Below are 15,109 nucleotides of genomic sequence, written 5' to 3'. Positions count from 1 at the left end.
ATAACAAGATACATTTCTCTAGCTATGTTAGAAGTATCATTTTCATATCATTGGTAGTCAGCTGAGACATATGCCTTACGTTCCACAATTTTGAAGTGACAAAGATTGAGCAAGAAGTCAATTAATTTTGGAATCAGCAAGGTCAAGTGATTACTGTTGCTAGTACTTCACTTTAATTTCAAAATACTGTAAAAACACTATGAAAAGCCAATTTTTGTAGGCAGATTATTGTAGTATTTATTATTAAATTATTATTAAATATATATTTAGTAACACGCCAGTTAGATTATCTCTTGATGTTTAGCCACACTGTAGAAATTGTACAGCTAAATTTGGTGCTTTGAGACTTGATTAACTTGCTCATACATTCCCGTACATAGAATCTAATCATCTTGAACTTTGTACGCAAGTAACTGTATAGACCCAGCTGATTTCTCTTTGGTCATATTTTGGTTCATTACGAAAGAAAAGATGAAATATATTTTGTGAGCAAAATAAAGGGGAAAAAAATTATGGGCTATTAAATATACTGGGACCATCTTTACTTACATGTTGCTGTGATCTCTCCTCTCATACAAGGAACATTAATGTAGTCAACTTTTGTGTAGCACTTTTGAAGTGTTCGGACCTTCTCCAAAGTACTACAAGGTCTTTGCACTTGTATTGCATTGTGCACCTTTTAACATAGCATTTCGCTATTTGAGACCGGATTAATTATTCCTTTGTCACTTACCTCAAGCATTTACTCATATGCCTTTTTAAGGGGTTCATATTAGAATTATGTTTACATGCAGTTCTATTTTAAGCTGTTGGTGTTTTTTTACCTTATCTGCCGAGTTAACCTTGGCGCCCTGGCGAAGCAATGCTCTGACAACATCCGCATGCCCTCGTCCCGCTGCCCAAATGATTGGAGTGACGCCATGCTGTTGAGAGAAAAATACGTTGGGATGAAATAAGTCAACAGACTGGAAGAGAAAGCAAAGTGCTATAGATCCTTTCCTTAATATTCTAAAAAGACGAGGTACGTCAATTGACATCAAAACAATGGCGGCGAAAGAGGGGAGAATCATTGAGAGTTTTCAAGCGATACAAAACTGGGGTTACTGCAGGCTATGGGAAAGAAATATCCTGATGAAAGAACAACTTAACTGGAATAACCAAAATTTCATTAGCACTTCCACTCACCTGTGTAAATGAAATTGTTTACAAATCACATCATCATATGTATACAAGAATATAAAAGTATTCCTATGATCTTACATACATTGAAACTGTTTAATTGGACATGCAAGGTTCCTTTTAGCAACATATAAACTATTAAACATAATTTCACTGGCAGATTCAAAACGGTTATGAGGAACTGGTGTAATTACAGGTAATTAAACTTCATCAGATGATCTATCTTGAAATAATCAGCTTCAAAGAATAATTTTTAAGGAATGTCACCGAAGGTACTAGATCCTAGGCAGGATAACAACACAACCACCCAAGTTCCCTTACATGATGACTGTAACCATAAGACCAGATGATCTCATATATTTCACCTACCACAAACTGTGACAAGTCCCTTTTCGAAAAGGGAATTATACACATCAAGCTTGGTCCAAGGATGAGGAGTGGTCTACAGTATGTACTATGTATCGGTCAAAATATCAGATCTATAGTTAACTTGGAAGCTTAGCCAAAAGGCTGAGAAAGTGAAAGATCTTTGCCAAAAGGCAGAGAAGCCGAGTACAGATTAATACTTTAATATTTGATACAGCTGATGATATGTACAAGAAACGTACTCCTTGCTATGGATGAAATAAATCATTGTGATAGCAGTATATACGGTACCGTATTTCATGTTGACTTCATCATGTATATACTTAAAATAATTTTTATTATCTATCTGTGAGCTTCAAATTGCTTCAGAATTTGTAAGACGATGCTTTATTAATCGATTCAGTATTAAAAACATGTATACAAAAATTCAATTATTGCATGAAACTTGTGAAAACTATGAATTATTTATATACTGTATATTTTCAACTGAAATTTTTTCGTTAATTCCCAGTTGAAAGAACGAAATGTGTAAGAGAGTGCGTAACATACACACAGTCATAATTCATCGCCATGGGAGAGTACAAAAACCTTCAAAATTCACATACTTTTCTTCATTTTTAATGGTTTCTCGAACATGGTAAAAATCATATCTAATTTCAATAGATCATTGTCGACCCATGACCATTGATATCGCAGTAAAAATATGGTAATTGAGTTAGGAGTAACGTGCATGTTTACGAAAAGTTCTGTGTTTTTCAAAGTCTAGGAATAAAGTTTGCAGATTTTTAACCTGCAGCAAAGTACTTTTTGCAAACTGTTGAGAAGATTTGTAGCTTATAATTTTGGTGATCCAAATACCAATGACCCTTTTAAACTTTATCCTTAAAACAAAAGTGAAGTCTTGACTTCATCAAATGACAGCCCTTCTATAATTGTGTCATTGCCACAGAGTTCCTGCTTGGCCGAGCATTTTCTTTTTCCTCTTCGATGACGATGACAAGAGAGAACGGTTGTAATCTGATTTAGTAGAATATTTCCAAAAAAACAGATCTCTTGTATACAACACCGGAGTACTACTCCAGGACACTGTATCTAGTTGTCGTTTTTCCAGAACACTTCGCCAAATTGTCTTGTTCGGTTCATCAAGTATTGGTTTGATGTAAAATCAATAGCTGAGAGTGCTAAAGAACTGCTGTTCAAATACATTGGGGATAATCAATGCTGAGAAAAAGGCCATTACCGACCTGTTCCTAACTATCGATAAAATGTTACAAAGAGCAAGGGGGAAACAAGATCTAAAACTAGCGCCCGGTGAGCAGTAGTAAATGGTAAAACAAACTGGCAAATGTCCTAAAGAGCTTTTCTTGTAATTTAATGCTAATTGTATGTAATAATATAACTCTCTTGGTTCCCTACATTTAATATCGATAAAGTAGAAAATTATGAGGGAGGTGTTGGTCAAACTTTATGGACTTCCAATGGTACCTTAGATTAACATGATCTTTGTGTTTGTAGGATATACAGGTCTGTTCATGGGTTAGTAGTGTTAATACCTTAACTTTAAATAACATGTTAGATATATTTTGGAATAAACATCTATATAGTATTTGAGTTGGAAGGCACAAGTATGAAACGCCTACCTATCTAGCTCATAAAATAACCATAAGCTCAAACATCTTGGAAGGTGTCTAAGATAAATGTGAATAAAATTCAGATGTTATAGCAAAGTGGTGTGTTTAAATGTCACTAAATGCATGATACAGAGGTTGAAAAAGTTTGTAAACGTCTCAAGTTTTGCTTGTATTCCCTCAGATAAACTTAACTTGCTTTTATCAGATTAATCTATGACGATGGTATAAATTATTGCTCCCTTACTACTGTACAACATTGAACACCATGCACCTTTAGAACAGGTTTGGTTGCCCAATGAGATGCTTAATAATCTTGGTCCACTGTTTAATCCTTAGTCATCTGTACAAATCGTTCGGATATTCTACAGTATGTAAAACTATACATAACGTAACTACACATTAAAAAATCAAATCTGTAAAGTGTATGGACACTGACAATGATAAGACATTTTGTATTCAAAGCGATAAACTTCAGATGCTTGACAAATAGTGGTTTTAACAAAAAAATATATAGCTGCTAATTGTGGAAGGGAAACACCTTTGTACTGGATATAAAATATCATATTTTCCTCAGTTACACCTCGCTACAGTAGGTTGATACTGTCCCAGTATATAAATACCATACATGATCAATTCACAGAGCTGCATGACAACTGTAATTTAAGTAAGCACCTGAGTTTCATTCAACCATTGCTACTGTTTGCAATTAATGCAGTACTTATGTAATCTATGATTCTCCCATCCCCTCTCCCATCCCATCCCCTCCCCCTCCCCCTCCCACCACATCCACCCCAACAGCTCTCTTGTTTGGGGAGGTCTTCACGTTTTAGTTTTAAATCAGAACCAATGATAGGTCACATTTAGTTTTTAATTTACTAAAGATACATCAACGGTAAGTAAGATTATAAGGAACTTGCTGGCCAATAATACATGAACAGTACTCAGTCTACTTTCCAGTAATTAAACATTGCAAACTCATCATGATCAAACTCTGTCCCTTCCCCCCCCCCCCCCCCGAAACATCAGAATTTCATTGGAATGCTGAAAATGCATTCCCCCCGCCCCCCACAATATCTCTCGATTACTAACACAATCGTTCTGGTCTGTCCTTTCAAACCATCACATTCTATTTCATCACTTCCAATATTCATTGCCCTCATAAGAGTATATAAATCTCAACATGCAATGATCAAAGTATTACCTACTTCTATGACTATACGTGCATGGTCAATGGGAATGCATTAGTAATGTGAAGGCATGTAAGTAAGGGGCTATGTATAAAGAGAGATATGTAATCACTGCTAACATGACAATGCCATCAAACATTGTTGCAATACCTAACATTATATGACAGACAGATGATGTGGGATATATCCTAAAACAACATGCTATAGGGGTGCAATATATTATACAGCTAGCCTAGTCCATGACAACCATGACAGCCCAGAATTCTATAATAAAATTCAGCTAGATCTAGATCAGTTATGAAGATGTTTATTGGTTTGGGCAGGGAGTTGTTATGTTCCATAGCAACTCCCTGGTTTGGGGCTAGATTAAATTTTTGATTTTTAAGTTGGAAAGCACTACTTTTTCAAAATAAACATACTTCTGCAAACTTGCAATAAATATTTTGTTATGATCAATGTACTCTCAGTTTCCTTTAAGTGTGGAGAGGGAGAGTGGGGGGTAAGAGGGGGGAGGAGGAGGATAGAGAGCAGAGCATAATTTTGCATATACAAAACAGCTGCTTGTATGCATGCTATTGTATCTGAGCTGTAAGAAGTCAATACAATCCTACATTTGGATAAATTTCAAAAATGATAAAGAATGCATGCTGCGTGACCTATAGGTACCCCACGTTACAGGTATGATATTCAGTGTAAAATAAAGAAATATTCAAACTTTTAACTTCTACTTTATGTAGTTTAGACACATAACTTACAACCCAAGAAACGTTTGCTACCGTAGATCCCAATTCAAGGCCACACAGTTCCAATTCGGACACGACTATAGTTTTAACATGTAGAATAAATTATACATGTAAGTACTTGGCAGTTAGCACAGCTGTAAACAGCTGAACCACATATGTATAATTATAATTTGCAACGGTAGAGCAAACTCCTTTTTTTTTTTTTGATAGACACTAACTTACCTGAGATAGCCGTTGATAGACGGCGGCCACAGGATCGTTAAACAGATTGTTACGGCTGCCAGATCCCCTCCAAGCTTCAAGGTATGTGACAAATGCATTCATATCATAAACCTAAAACACAAAGCCTGCATTTAGGCTATACACAAATCACGCACAGCATTGTTATAGAATGAGCACAAGTTAAAAGTTCCTGCCATTTCTTACACAGAGGACCATTGCTTCCTGTTGGCTGGCATTTGCACAACATCAAATAAACCGAGAAACATCCAGACTCTTAGAAAGCGAGATACAGAGAGAGCCATTTACTCATGACGGCATTCAGCTACCGATAAACTTTCCAAGAACAATTACCGACCTAAACCTAACAAATCAACTGTACTGACTATGTACTGTACGTGACGAAAATCAAACCAATTTCCACTGATAACTATTACTCCAAATATCATGCTTGGCAAACATCTCTCAATTCAAGCTACAAAAATAGCTCCAAAATTAAATTCAGACTGCTTTGGCTACATGCTGTCCCAATTTTCTTTCCTTTCTCCTGTTTTTCAAGTAGTGTCGTTCAAGAGTGGTTCTGCAAGAGAACAGCTCCAAGACCAATTCTGAAGCATCCACTGGCAAACAGTAGGCTCCTCAGCATACGACTACTCAGCCCTCTCAAGTTGATGATGTAATAATTCACGCTAGCTAAATTGTCATCTTCCAAACAACCATCAGCAAATCTGTGCTCTATAAGCAAGCAGAGTTATTCTCCTCAAGAACACGGCTGAGTAAGTCAAATTATCAATAAAGGACAGACTCCTGTGGTGAGTGGGCACTGGGTGAACGTTAACTCAACTCAGATCCATAAAATCCTCCACTGCAATACTGATGGAGGAACAAACTTCTCTTCTCCCAAACATCTTGCTGATAGTGTCAAAACATCCTCTTGAACAACTTCAATCAATTTGTGCCCAGCCTGAAAGAATCCATGATTGACTGAACTGTCGGAAAAACCAACAGGTTTTAAGACAGTAAAAAAAACCTGCATCCCTGCGTATGATTTATGTCAGCTTTGTTTACAAGTCTCTAACCAAAGAAAAAAGGGCTACAAATCTTTGAGAAACATTCACTTTTTTTCCCTTGTTTTTTTCTGTTTTGTGACCGGAGACTTTGGTATTGCATAATGTGAATGAGACATATGGCTTTTAAAAACTTTATGAGGAGGATCTTGTCGATCGAGCTTGCACATAACTGCAGATCTATCTGCGAGGCATTCTGCATACGGTGGATGCACTTGTAGCATTCTGCCTCTCTCCCCTGAGAGAGTCTTCAACAATAAATCAGTATTCTTGGAGGAAAGATCACGAGCATAAGAGGCAACATAACAAATGCGAATTAAAGGAATCTGAGGGGCTGGGCTAGGTAGAAAAGGAACTGGCTCGCAGTCGAGTAATTGGAAAACAAAACACACGTTGAGAAGAAGCTGGTGGGGATGTCAATGACATCGTTAAATTATGTTGTCTATACGGAAGCCCTTGTACTGATTAACTTCAGCTGTCACGTCTGTTGGCAAATTGTATGCAACAACTGAATCCTCTGTACACATGCATAGAACATGACATAAAACATGTCATTTCAACTGGCATAGCTCTTACGACAGAACCGGTCATCTTGCCAAAACACAAATCAGTTTACATGCCCAAACGGGAAAGATGAAAATGTATGTATAGAAGATTAAAGTCCTTAAACTGTTCTCGGCAGATAAATAATCAATCCATGTATATTTAAAATGTATTTATAGTCTTGTGTGGTTACATGACTTGCGAGATATGGCGTTGAACAAGTTGTCAAAATCACTTCATTTGATTACCCGTGAGAAGGAGTGCATACATGGAACCTACTTTAAGCCATGGAGAAAAAAACCCTCTGGACCAATGTATATACACAGCATGGAAATTGGCGAAAAAACGCATAAATGCATTCTGCAGAGTTTATTATGACAGCCGTCGGTTGTTTACACAAGGTCAACAAGCATACGACAATTGTTAATGAAATCAACATGACAAGTTTCCAGAAACATCTCTTGCAGGGGGCCTTTTCAGCTTTTCAAGTACATCAGTTAAATTCTTCACTTGAGTTCACATAATTGAGTTAACGCTGTGAAAGAGCTTCTGTTTTTCTCTCTTTCTCTGGTTTTACACTTTGCAGTCCGGGTAAAAAATGGTTACAGTTTTCCCTTGTCAATTAGCACTACATTACTAAAATCCCTCCCAAACCAAAATGTCATGGTAAACAACTTTCTTTTCTATTTTTTGATATATGTCTGTTAAACAACTGTCAATTGACATCCAGTAGCAGTAGTTGAAGTTAGTTTTTTCATTTTACCATTTTCTATAAATTCAACATATTTTATTCACAGTTGAAGGTTTTTTGGGATTGTAAAGCTGCACTGGATTTCACACATAATTAACTGTCATTACACTAGGTGGCTATAATGCAACATATGAACCAGGAAATGTGTCTACATTAGATGGATCACTTTTACATTGGAAGAGTTGACAACAATTTCTTGCCGGTGTGTGTCAGGAGGATACCAGGGTTCGTAACAAGTTCAAGAGACTGCAATAAAATGAGGGGACTGTTTTAAGACAACATCATGATCTCTTCAGAGAAGCAGCGTAAGTAATTCGCAAATAAATTGCATAACTTTACGTCCTAACTAGTACCAAGTCAAACACTAACCTTTTCACTTACCAAATTCTTTTATGAAGTAGAACATGTTATACGGATTGAATGAAAAGAACTTAGCTAACACTGAAGTACATTTTGACAGCTTGCTGAAAACCTATCTTCCTGTTATGCCATGTCATTTATACATTCATGAGTAAAAGTTAATGACCAAAAATATGGGGTGTAATCGAAAAGTTAACACCAACCCTCAAGTGTAATACTCATACACCATCAGAAGGTCCCAAGCAATATATGAGAAGTTTCAGAGTCTTCCCCTGTTTGCTCCAAGTTTTCTTTTTTTTACAGGACAACAATTTCAGTAACTTCTTCCCTCTATGGTAATTTTTTATGCAAATTAGCTGTTATGTTAAGCCCGGATATACAAGGCTATAAAACTTAAATACTTACAATTGTTGGCATTAATATTTGTAAAAATAATTATTATGTGGTATTATTCACCACTTCATGGGACATAAACAGCCTCCATCACACCATCCCAATCCCAATGTGTCATATTGAAGATATCAACGGTTCAAAACAAAGCTTGCACGGTTATAATTTCATCTGTGATACATATGATCTGACAGACCTTCAATAATGCTTTGGTATATTATGTAATGGTCTCTCCATCTGTTTTATACACAATCTCATAGGATGTGTCTACAATTTTTGATGGATGGCTTCATGTCTCACGATTGTGGTTCGAAAAAAGGAAAAAAATTCTCCCACTGAATCACAATTTGTAAAACTTAGTCGACTCACCATATATGTTTTAGGACTTGGTTTTGGAGATACTGTAATTTATCAAATTTTTCTTTGCAAAACAAAAGAATACTTAGAATTTAGTTTAAAGGGGACACAAACCAAACGATATGCTCCATCTTTGGCTTTAATATGTGAAAATGAATTTTGTGATCAACAACTCCCCTATAAAACAGCTAAGAATTATCTTGTTCTTTTAGGGGAAATCCTAGTTTAAATGTTGTGTCTGGTAGAAGTCATTTTGCTTTCTCTTTGTTGCCCTTTCATATTTTCAAGGTAAAATGTTAACAATGTTGATTGACACTGCAACCAATCCTATTATATTAAAGTTCATGTATTGAGGATCAATACTTTAGATTCACGTTTGTAAAAAACCCATCTACATTACAGCAAATGAACACTAAATAAATAAATATAAATAACTGAGCGCATATGTATGTCTGGCTGGTGTCACGGTTGGACCTGATGAAGTCTTCAGCCTCTGTCATATCTCTCAAACGGAATAACGTTTTCCTTAGCTGATTGGAGAATTTTTTCATGACTCTACTCAAATAGGCCAAAGATGGTTGATGGGTTTGTGTACCCCCCCCCCTCTAGGCTTTGTTTTATAGCATATATGCATGCAGTACTGAAATGGTTGATTTTTGATGATTGGAAAGGTACTGCACACTATACATGTCTGCAACTTAAAGCAATATAAACCTCTACGATAGATAGACCTTTAGAAAGACATAAATGACCTAATATGCAGTTTAATGATATGTATAGTCTCTACAAACAACTGTCTTTCTTCTCTTACTTCAACAGACATATCAGACACATTTGCTCAATGACTCACCTCCCATCTCTCCCCAATCTTTGAAAACCACAAAATAACTAGACATAACTAACACAAAATATCTCTAGCATATGAATTTCCACTTCTCGACCACAAAGATATGCCACAACATATGTAAAATAACAATCTCCTTATAAAGAATCTGGCATGGTGGATTGATTCAGCTTCCTGTTCAGAAATTAGCATATATGCAACTAAGGTATAGTGTCCTACAAGAAGAATTAATTTTTTTATTTCCATGACAGAATTTTGTCAAATAATTGGGGGGAAAACAAATTATATGAGGTTAAGGTGAGACATGCAGATCGTGTAACTAATTTTTATCATTCATGAAAGAAAAGACCTCTGAAGTAAAAACGAAAATCATCTTCAGGTTGGTTTTTACATCAGATGTTATGAATCAAACAATTAATCTGCCCCCTCATTATTGATAATTAAAAAAAATTAATTAGGTTATCCCTTTTTTTTCTGCCTGAAATATCAAATTCTACCAATTTTTCTTTTAAATTTGTATCTCCACTAGCCTGAAGGTACCAAAGTTTCCAGCAGTTTTGTTTAAAGCAATACAACCTTCAGCAACTGTAATTTTTTCTTCAAATACACACATGATCATTTTAGAAGGCTTGAAATAAATACCACAGAACACAACAAAACTGTTAACATTTTGTTTGAAAATCTCCCTTGCCTTGCTAATGAGCAACTTGGTAGTAGATGTGGCTGGTGTCATACTTTCTACATTTCAAATTTTGCAATACCCCCACCAAACCCTGTCAGGCACATTTCTGGATGCCCAAAGACAACCTCATTCAATTAGTAAGCGGGTGCAGGCCGCATCAGACGAATGGCTACAATGACATGTATCAGCAGGAAATTAATTGCCAGTGAATAGTATGAAATCTTCGCATGCCATTCATACAATATAATTGCATAATACTTATGATACCTTTATTGATAGGTTAACCAATACAGAAAAGACACAAGCAAACACGAGCCTAACCACTGTTAGTCTGTAGCTTTACTTACAGGTAAAAACCCCAAAACAGTTGCCTTTATCGTTAAATTTTGTCACGTTATTTTACTGGATGAACGGGAAATGAGGGAGGCCAAATACTACAGTAGCTGCTCCTCCTGACGTATATGGACAGAATTTAAATGGAAGAGGGAATCGAGAAGATGGATGCATGAGGAGATGCCTGGAGAGAAGTACATGGTGATGACGGTACTTAGATGAAACGGATACAATTATTATCCTAATCGCTTTTGTTCCTGTGGTTCTGCTCTCTAATGATTGTAAACTCATTGAGCAAACCTACCACACAAAGTCTTGCACGTTTTACACATGTATAATTAGTGGATTGAAGTAAATTTTATCTAAAATAATGTTTATGTTGGAATACTTTTAATGAGCTGATCTTTGAAAACTGGTGTGGTTTACAATGAGGACATGTAGGCTTAATGGTCATCTGTACTTTGGGTCATTTTTGGGTCAAATTTTTGCATTCCTTTCATGATCAATCTCGTATATACCTCGGCTGATGCTCGTTCTTTGGTACATTTCATTAATTGAATGGAGATGGGGGATATGGTGATAGGAGGAAGGGAGATAGGGACTAGGATGGTGTTTACCCCTTCTTCTTTAATTTTGGCACTTAACTGATCACAAGCAACAAAATATTTTTTTCAGGAGATACTAAGACTCTCCCCAGGTGAAGTCAGGCCTGCCCATCATCTTATAAGGTTACCAAAAGGTAAGTTATCTGAGTATAACTTTAGAAGCTCATTTCATTCTGCAGATGCAACAGATAACAGCTCTGTCTGCCCAGACTTTGTCAACTATCACACTTTACACTTACTCTCTTCACTCTGCCTTCCAACACATTAATCAGAGCACTGCTCCACTAAGAAAAGTTCCACTAGCATCATCTACTCAAATTAATATAGATTGCTTTAATACAGGGTTCCAAAGAAGCCTGGAAAAAAAAAAAAAATAGACTTCCCTCTAAATAAAAGTGAAGTACTTTAATACCAGAGTATTTCACTTGACCTAGAATGTTACCTCATTCTAACACAAAGTATGGTAATTGGTAATTAGTTGAAACCGTTTCAAAGTTGTTTTGTTTTTGTTTTCATTGTTAAGAAATTAAGTCTTGTATGTACTAGATGCCTATCTATCAAAGTTATTTCTGCTGCATCTAACAGAAGAGGTCTCACACAGCATGTATAGGTATATATATATCTTTCATTTCACATCCAGCGTGCAGAGGTTTTAATACTAAGCATTACTCTTTAATCAGAGAGCGAGAGCGAAGAGGTATTATGGGAACAGCTTCTGAGATCTTAAATTACACCCCTGAAAAGTAGGGCGATTTCCATCGTGAATGCAGAGGATGAGCTCACAACGTGATTGCACATATAATAGTGTATTTATATTATATACTCTTTGTGTTCATTCAACAGAATGACAAAAAAAGCAACGATGAATAAAACATGCAGCCCGTATTAATAGCAGCCTAAAAACTACAAAATCTAGAACTGAGGGGGGGGGATTTAAAATATAATAATACTAATAAAAAAAGAAAACTCAAGATATTTGACAAAGGAAATTAAAACAGACTAGTATGAAACTTTAAGGGGAGGGAATGGGGGGGGGGGGTGAATAATTCTGTGTGTTATATATAGGAAGCTGTACGTTTGTAGTATATAGTTTGTAACAGGATACACATACATGTTATGGATAGAAGTATTGATGAATACAGTGTACAGCTTAAATTAAGCAGGAATCATGCAATGTTTGTGATAGCTGTGTGTCCATACATGTAATGTACAGTTTGATATAGAGCAGGAATGACATTGTTCCTGATAGAGCTTTGTATCCATGTATGTATACTATGTGTAATTTAATCTAAGGCAGAAATCAGATATTCTGGATTGGTGTAATCCATGAATAATGTTGCAGCTCAGTCTAAAGCAAGAATCGATGTTCTGTGATAGCTGCATTTATGTATGTAGGTTACAATTTGATATAAAGCAGGAATGACATGTGTTCTTGATAGCTGTGTATTGCATGTAGTGTGTACAGATTGATATAAAGCCTAAATCAATGCGATATGATGTACATGTGCACATTCCACACCACAGTGCAATCTTATAACAGATCCATGGATAAAGTCTAAGCTTACTTATCCACTGTAGATGTGCAGGAACTGCAAACAATTGTAATTGTATATGTGTATATACATACATATATATATATATATATATATATATATATATATATATATATATATATCAAACGCAACCCCTCCTCTCTCATCATTTGAGCATGAAGAGACTGTAGCTAGGTATCATCTTCATCATCATACACAGCTTGGTATTTCTGTCATATCTGTAACTTTTATAACAGCAAGCAATCTCACTATCTGAATCAGCTGAGTAGATGATGAGGCCCCCAAAGGGCCCCCCTTCAGTCACTTCCAATGCCTTAGGAGAAGTTTATACAGCTGTCATAAAAAATGAAACGTCCTAAAACAGTTTCAACATGAATTGAATAAGGTGGCACTGCATGGAAAATTTAATTTACAGCTTGTAAGGAAAAAAGGGGAATTAAAGACAAAAAAAAAGTAATAAACATCAGTTTTGTCCAGTGGCAGGAAAGTTTCCTCTGTCCGTTTGTTGATTTCATGCTTACACACTGGGGGGGGGGGGGGGGGGGTGAATGTGACAATATCCCAATGGAAATTCAAAATTTTAGCCAGATGATGGAAATGAGGACATGCTAGGCAGCAACCAAACAAAGACAACATTTGATAAAACTGTATTGTAGCATGCTGTTTAGTTGAGTGCTCTTATGAAAGGTAAAAAAAAATGTATTTTACACTTGAGCACATGTTTATTGTTGTAAGCTCATATGTAGCTCACTAATGTTATTGCATTATAACACACATTGGAATGTTCAGAGACTAATGTTGTTTCATTATAACACACATGGGAAAGTTCAATGTGTTGATACACTGACATGATGATGTGACCACTTATAAGAAAAAAATAATGGTGTGTACATCATGATTATAGTAAGGATGCAATTATATAAAGAAATATATGACATGATAGATCTGTATGTCTGTCTGTCTGTCTGTTTGTTTATAGCTTCACCATGTAAACTAAAATAATTAAAGATCTTAATATCATGCAAATGAAGAATTGGAAAATACAAATTCACTGACTGGGATATTATAGAAACCAAATTTTAATAGGACAAAGAGCTTTTGGGTCAGAAGAGGATTGAATTCAATCCCGTCAGGCACAAGTTCTTCAGCTGAGATAGTGTCCAAACAATAATGAACAATTCACTGGCCTAGTAACAGAAATATTTCTACTTGCTTACTGTTCATTTGTTTTTACAAACTAATTACAAACCAGTCAGCGAGGTCATATCTAGAAAGCTGACTTTTAGAATAGTATTTAATATTACACTGGGTCTGTTGAATTTTGCATGATAGAACATCTCCGTTCGGCTAAGCCTGTAAGTAATTTCATACACTACACACTATGAATATGCTGAGCTCTTCCAGGAATTTCTGTATAACTCAGCGTTTCAATGTATGTACAATAGGCAGGTAGCTTCCTAGTTCAGGCCTCAAATACAAAGCCATCTAATAAGTACCGTATAATTACACTGGACAAATAAACCCAGACTGAGGTACATTAGAACCTCCATCATTATTAACACAATGTCTGTTAATATCTCTACTATTGCAATGCCAGTACAGTCAATTGAAGCCATGCAGCTACTGTACAACAGTCTATATAACAGAGTACTACTCCATGTGATAACCAAAATAATTAAAAGCTTAATAGCCATACAAGGTACATAAATTACCAGAAATGGGCAACTTAAAAGGGTAAACAAATACACACAAGTTCCTAGATACTTTATTTAAGACATACCAGTGTAGTAAGTCCCTGTGCATATGATATTACACAACGAAATGCTTTTATTGTATCTTGATGATCTACACATATATGATATACCACATAAAAAAAAAAAACTTTTCCTATCAGATTTTCAAATACAAATTCATATCAGCAATGTTGAACATGAAAGAGTTTGACTAAGTACACAAACTATTTAAGTATTGAATTTTCAAATAAATTATTTTAATCCCTCCTGGATATATGTTCTTCCCAATGTTAAGGCTCATCTTAATCTGTTCAACCACTAAAAGAAACATATTGACAAAATAAAAAGAAGACAAAAAAAGGAAATTTCTGGTGGCCTCATGTACAATGAGAAATCCACCTAGATGGTGGCAGTATTCCATTATTGCTAGATGGCAATATTGCATTATTGAAATTCAGCATTGTTTTGCTTGTTTCTTCTTGAAATATAAATATCACATTTTGTTATATGGTTAAAAAAGAAATGCTTTTAACTTAAATGTGTGAATACAGCTTTAGCAAAAACTA

General features: G+C 35.6%; 1 protein-coding gene across 8 annotated transcripts in view; it reads right to left on the bottom strand.

Moving 5' to 3' along the window:
* Positions 1-15,109, bottom strand: part of LOC139979360 (kinase D-interacting substrate of 220 kDa B-like) — a 143,696-nt gene that overhangs the window by 41,524 nt on the left and 87,063 nt on the right. For 7 of the 8 annotated variants that reach the window (XM_071990069.1, XM_071990070.1, XM_071990071.1 and 4 more), the window contains one exon: positions 825-923. In XM_071990069.1, the coding sequence (XP_071846170.1) occupies positions 825-923 (99 nt within the window). Of the gene's footprint in view, positions 1-824; positions 924-5,328; positions 6,608-15,109 lie in introns of those variants that run through there. The other variant, XM_071990073.1, reaches the window with a different exon arrangement.

This window comes from Apostichopus japonicus, chromosome 14, assembly GCF_037975245.1.
Source record: "Apostichopus japonicus isolate 1M-3 chromosome 14, ASM3797524v1, whole genome shotgun sequence".
Taxonomy (NCBI): domain Eukaryota; kingdom Metazoa; phylum Echinodermata; class Holothuroidea; order Aspidochirotida; family Stichopodidae; genus Apostichopus; species Apostichopus japonicus.
The sequence above is the reverse complement of the archived record's forward strand: the minus strand, read 5'-3'. Positions and strand labels throughout refer to the sequence as shown.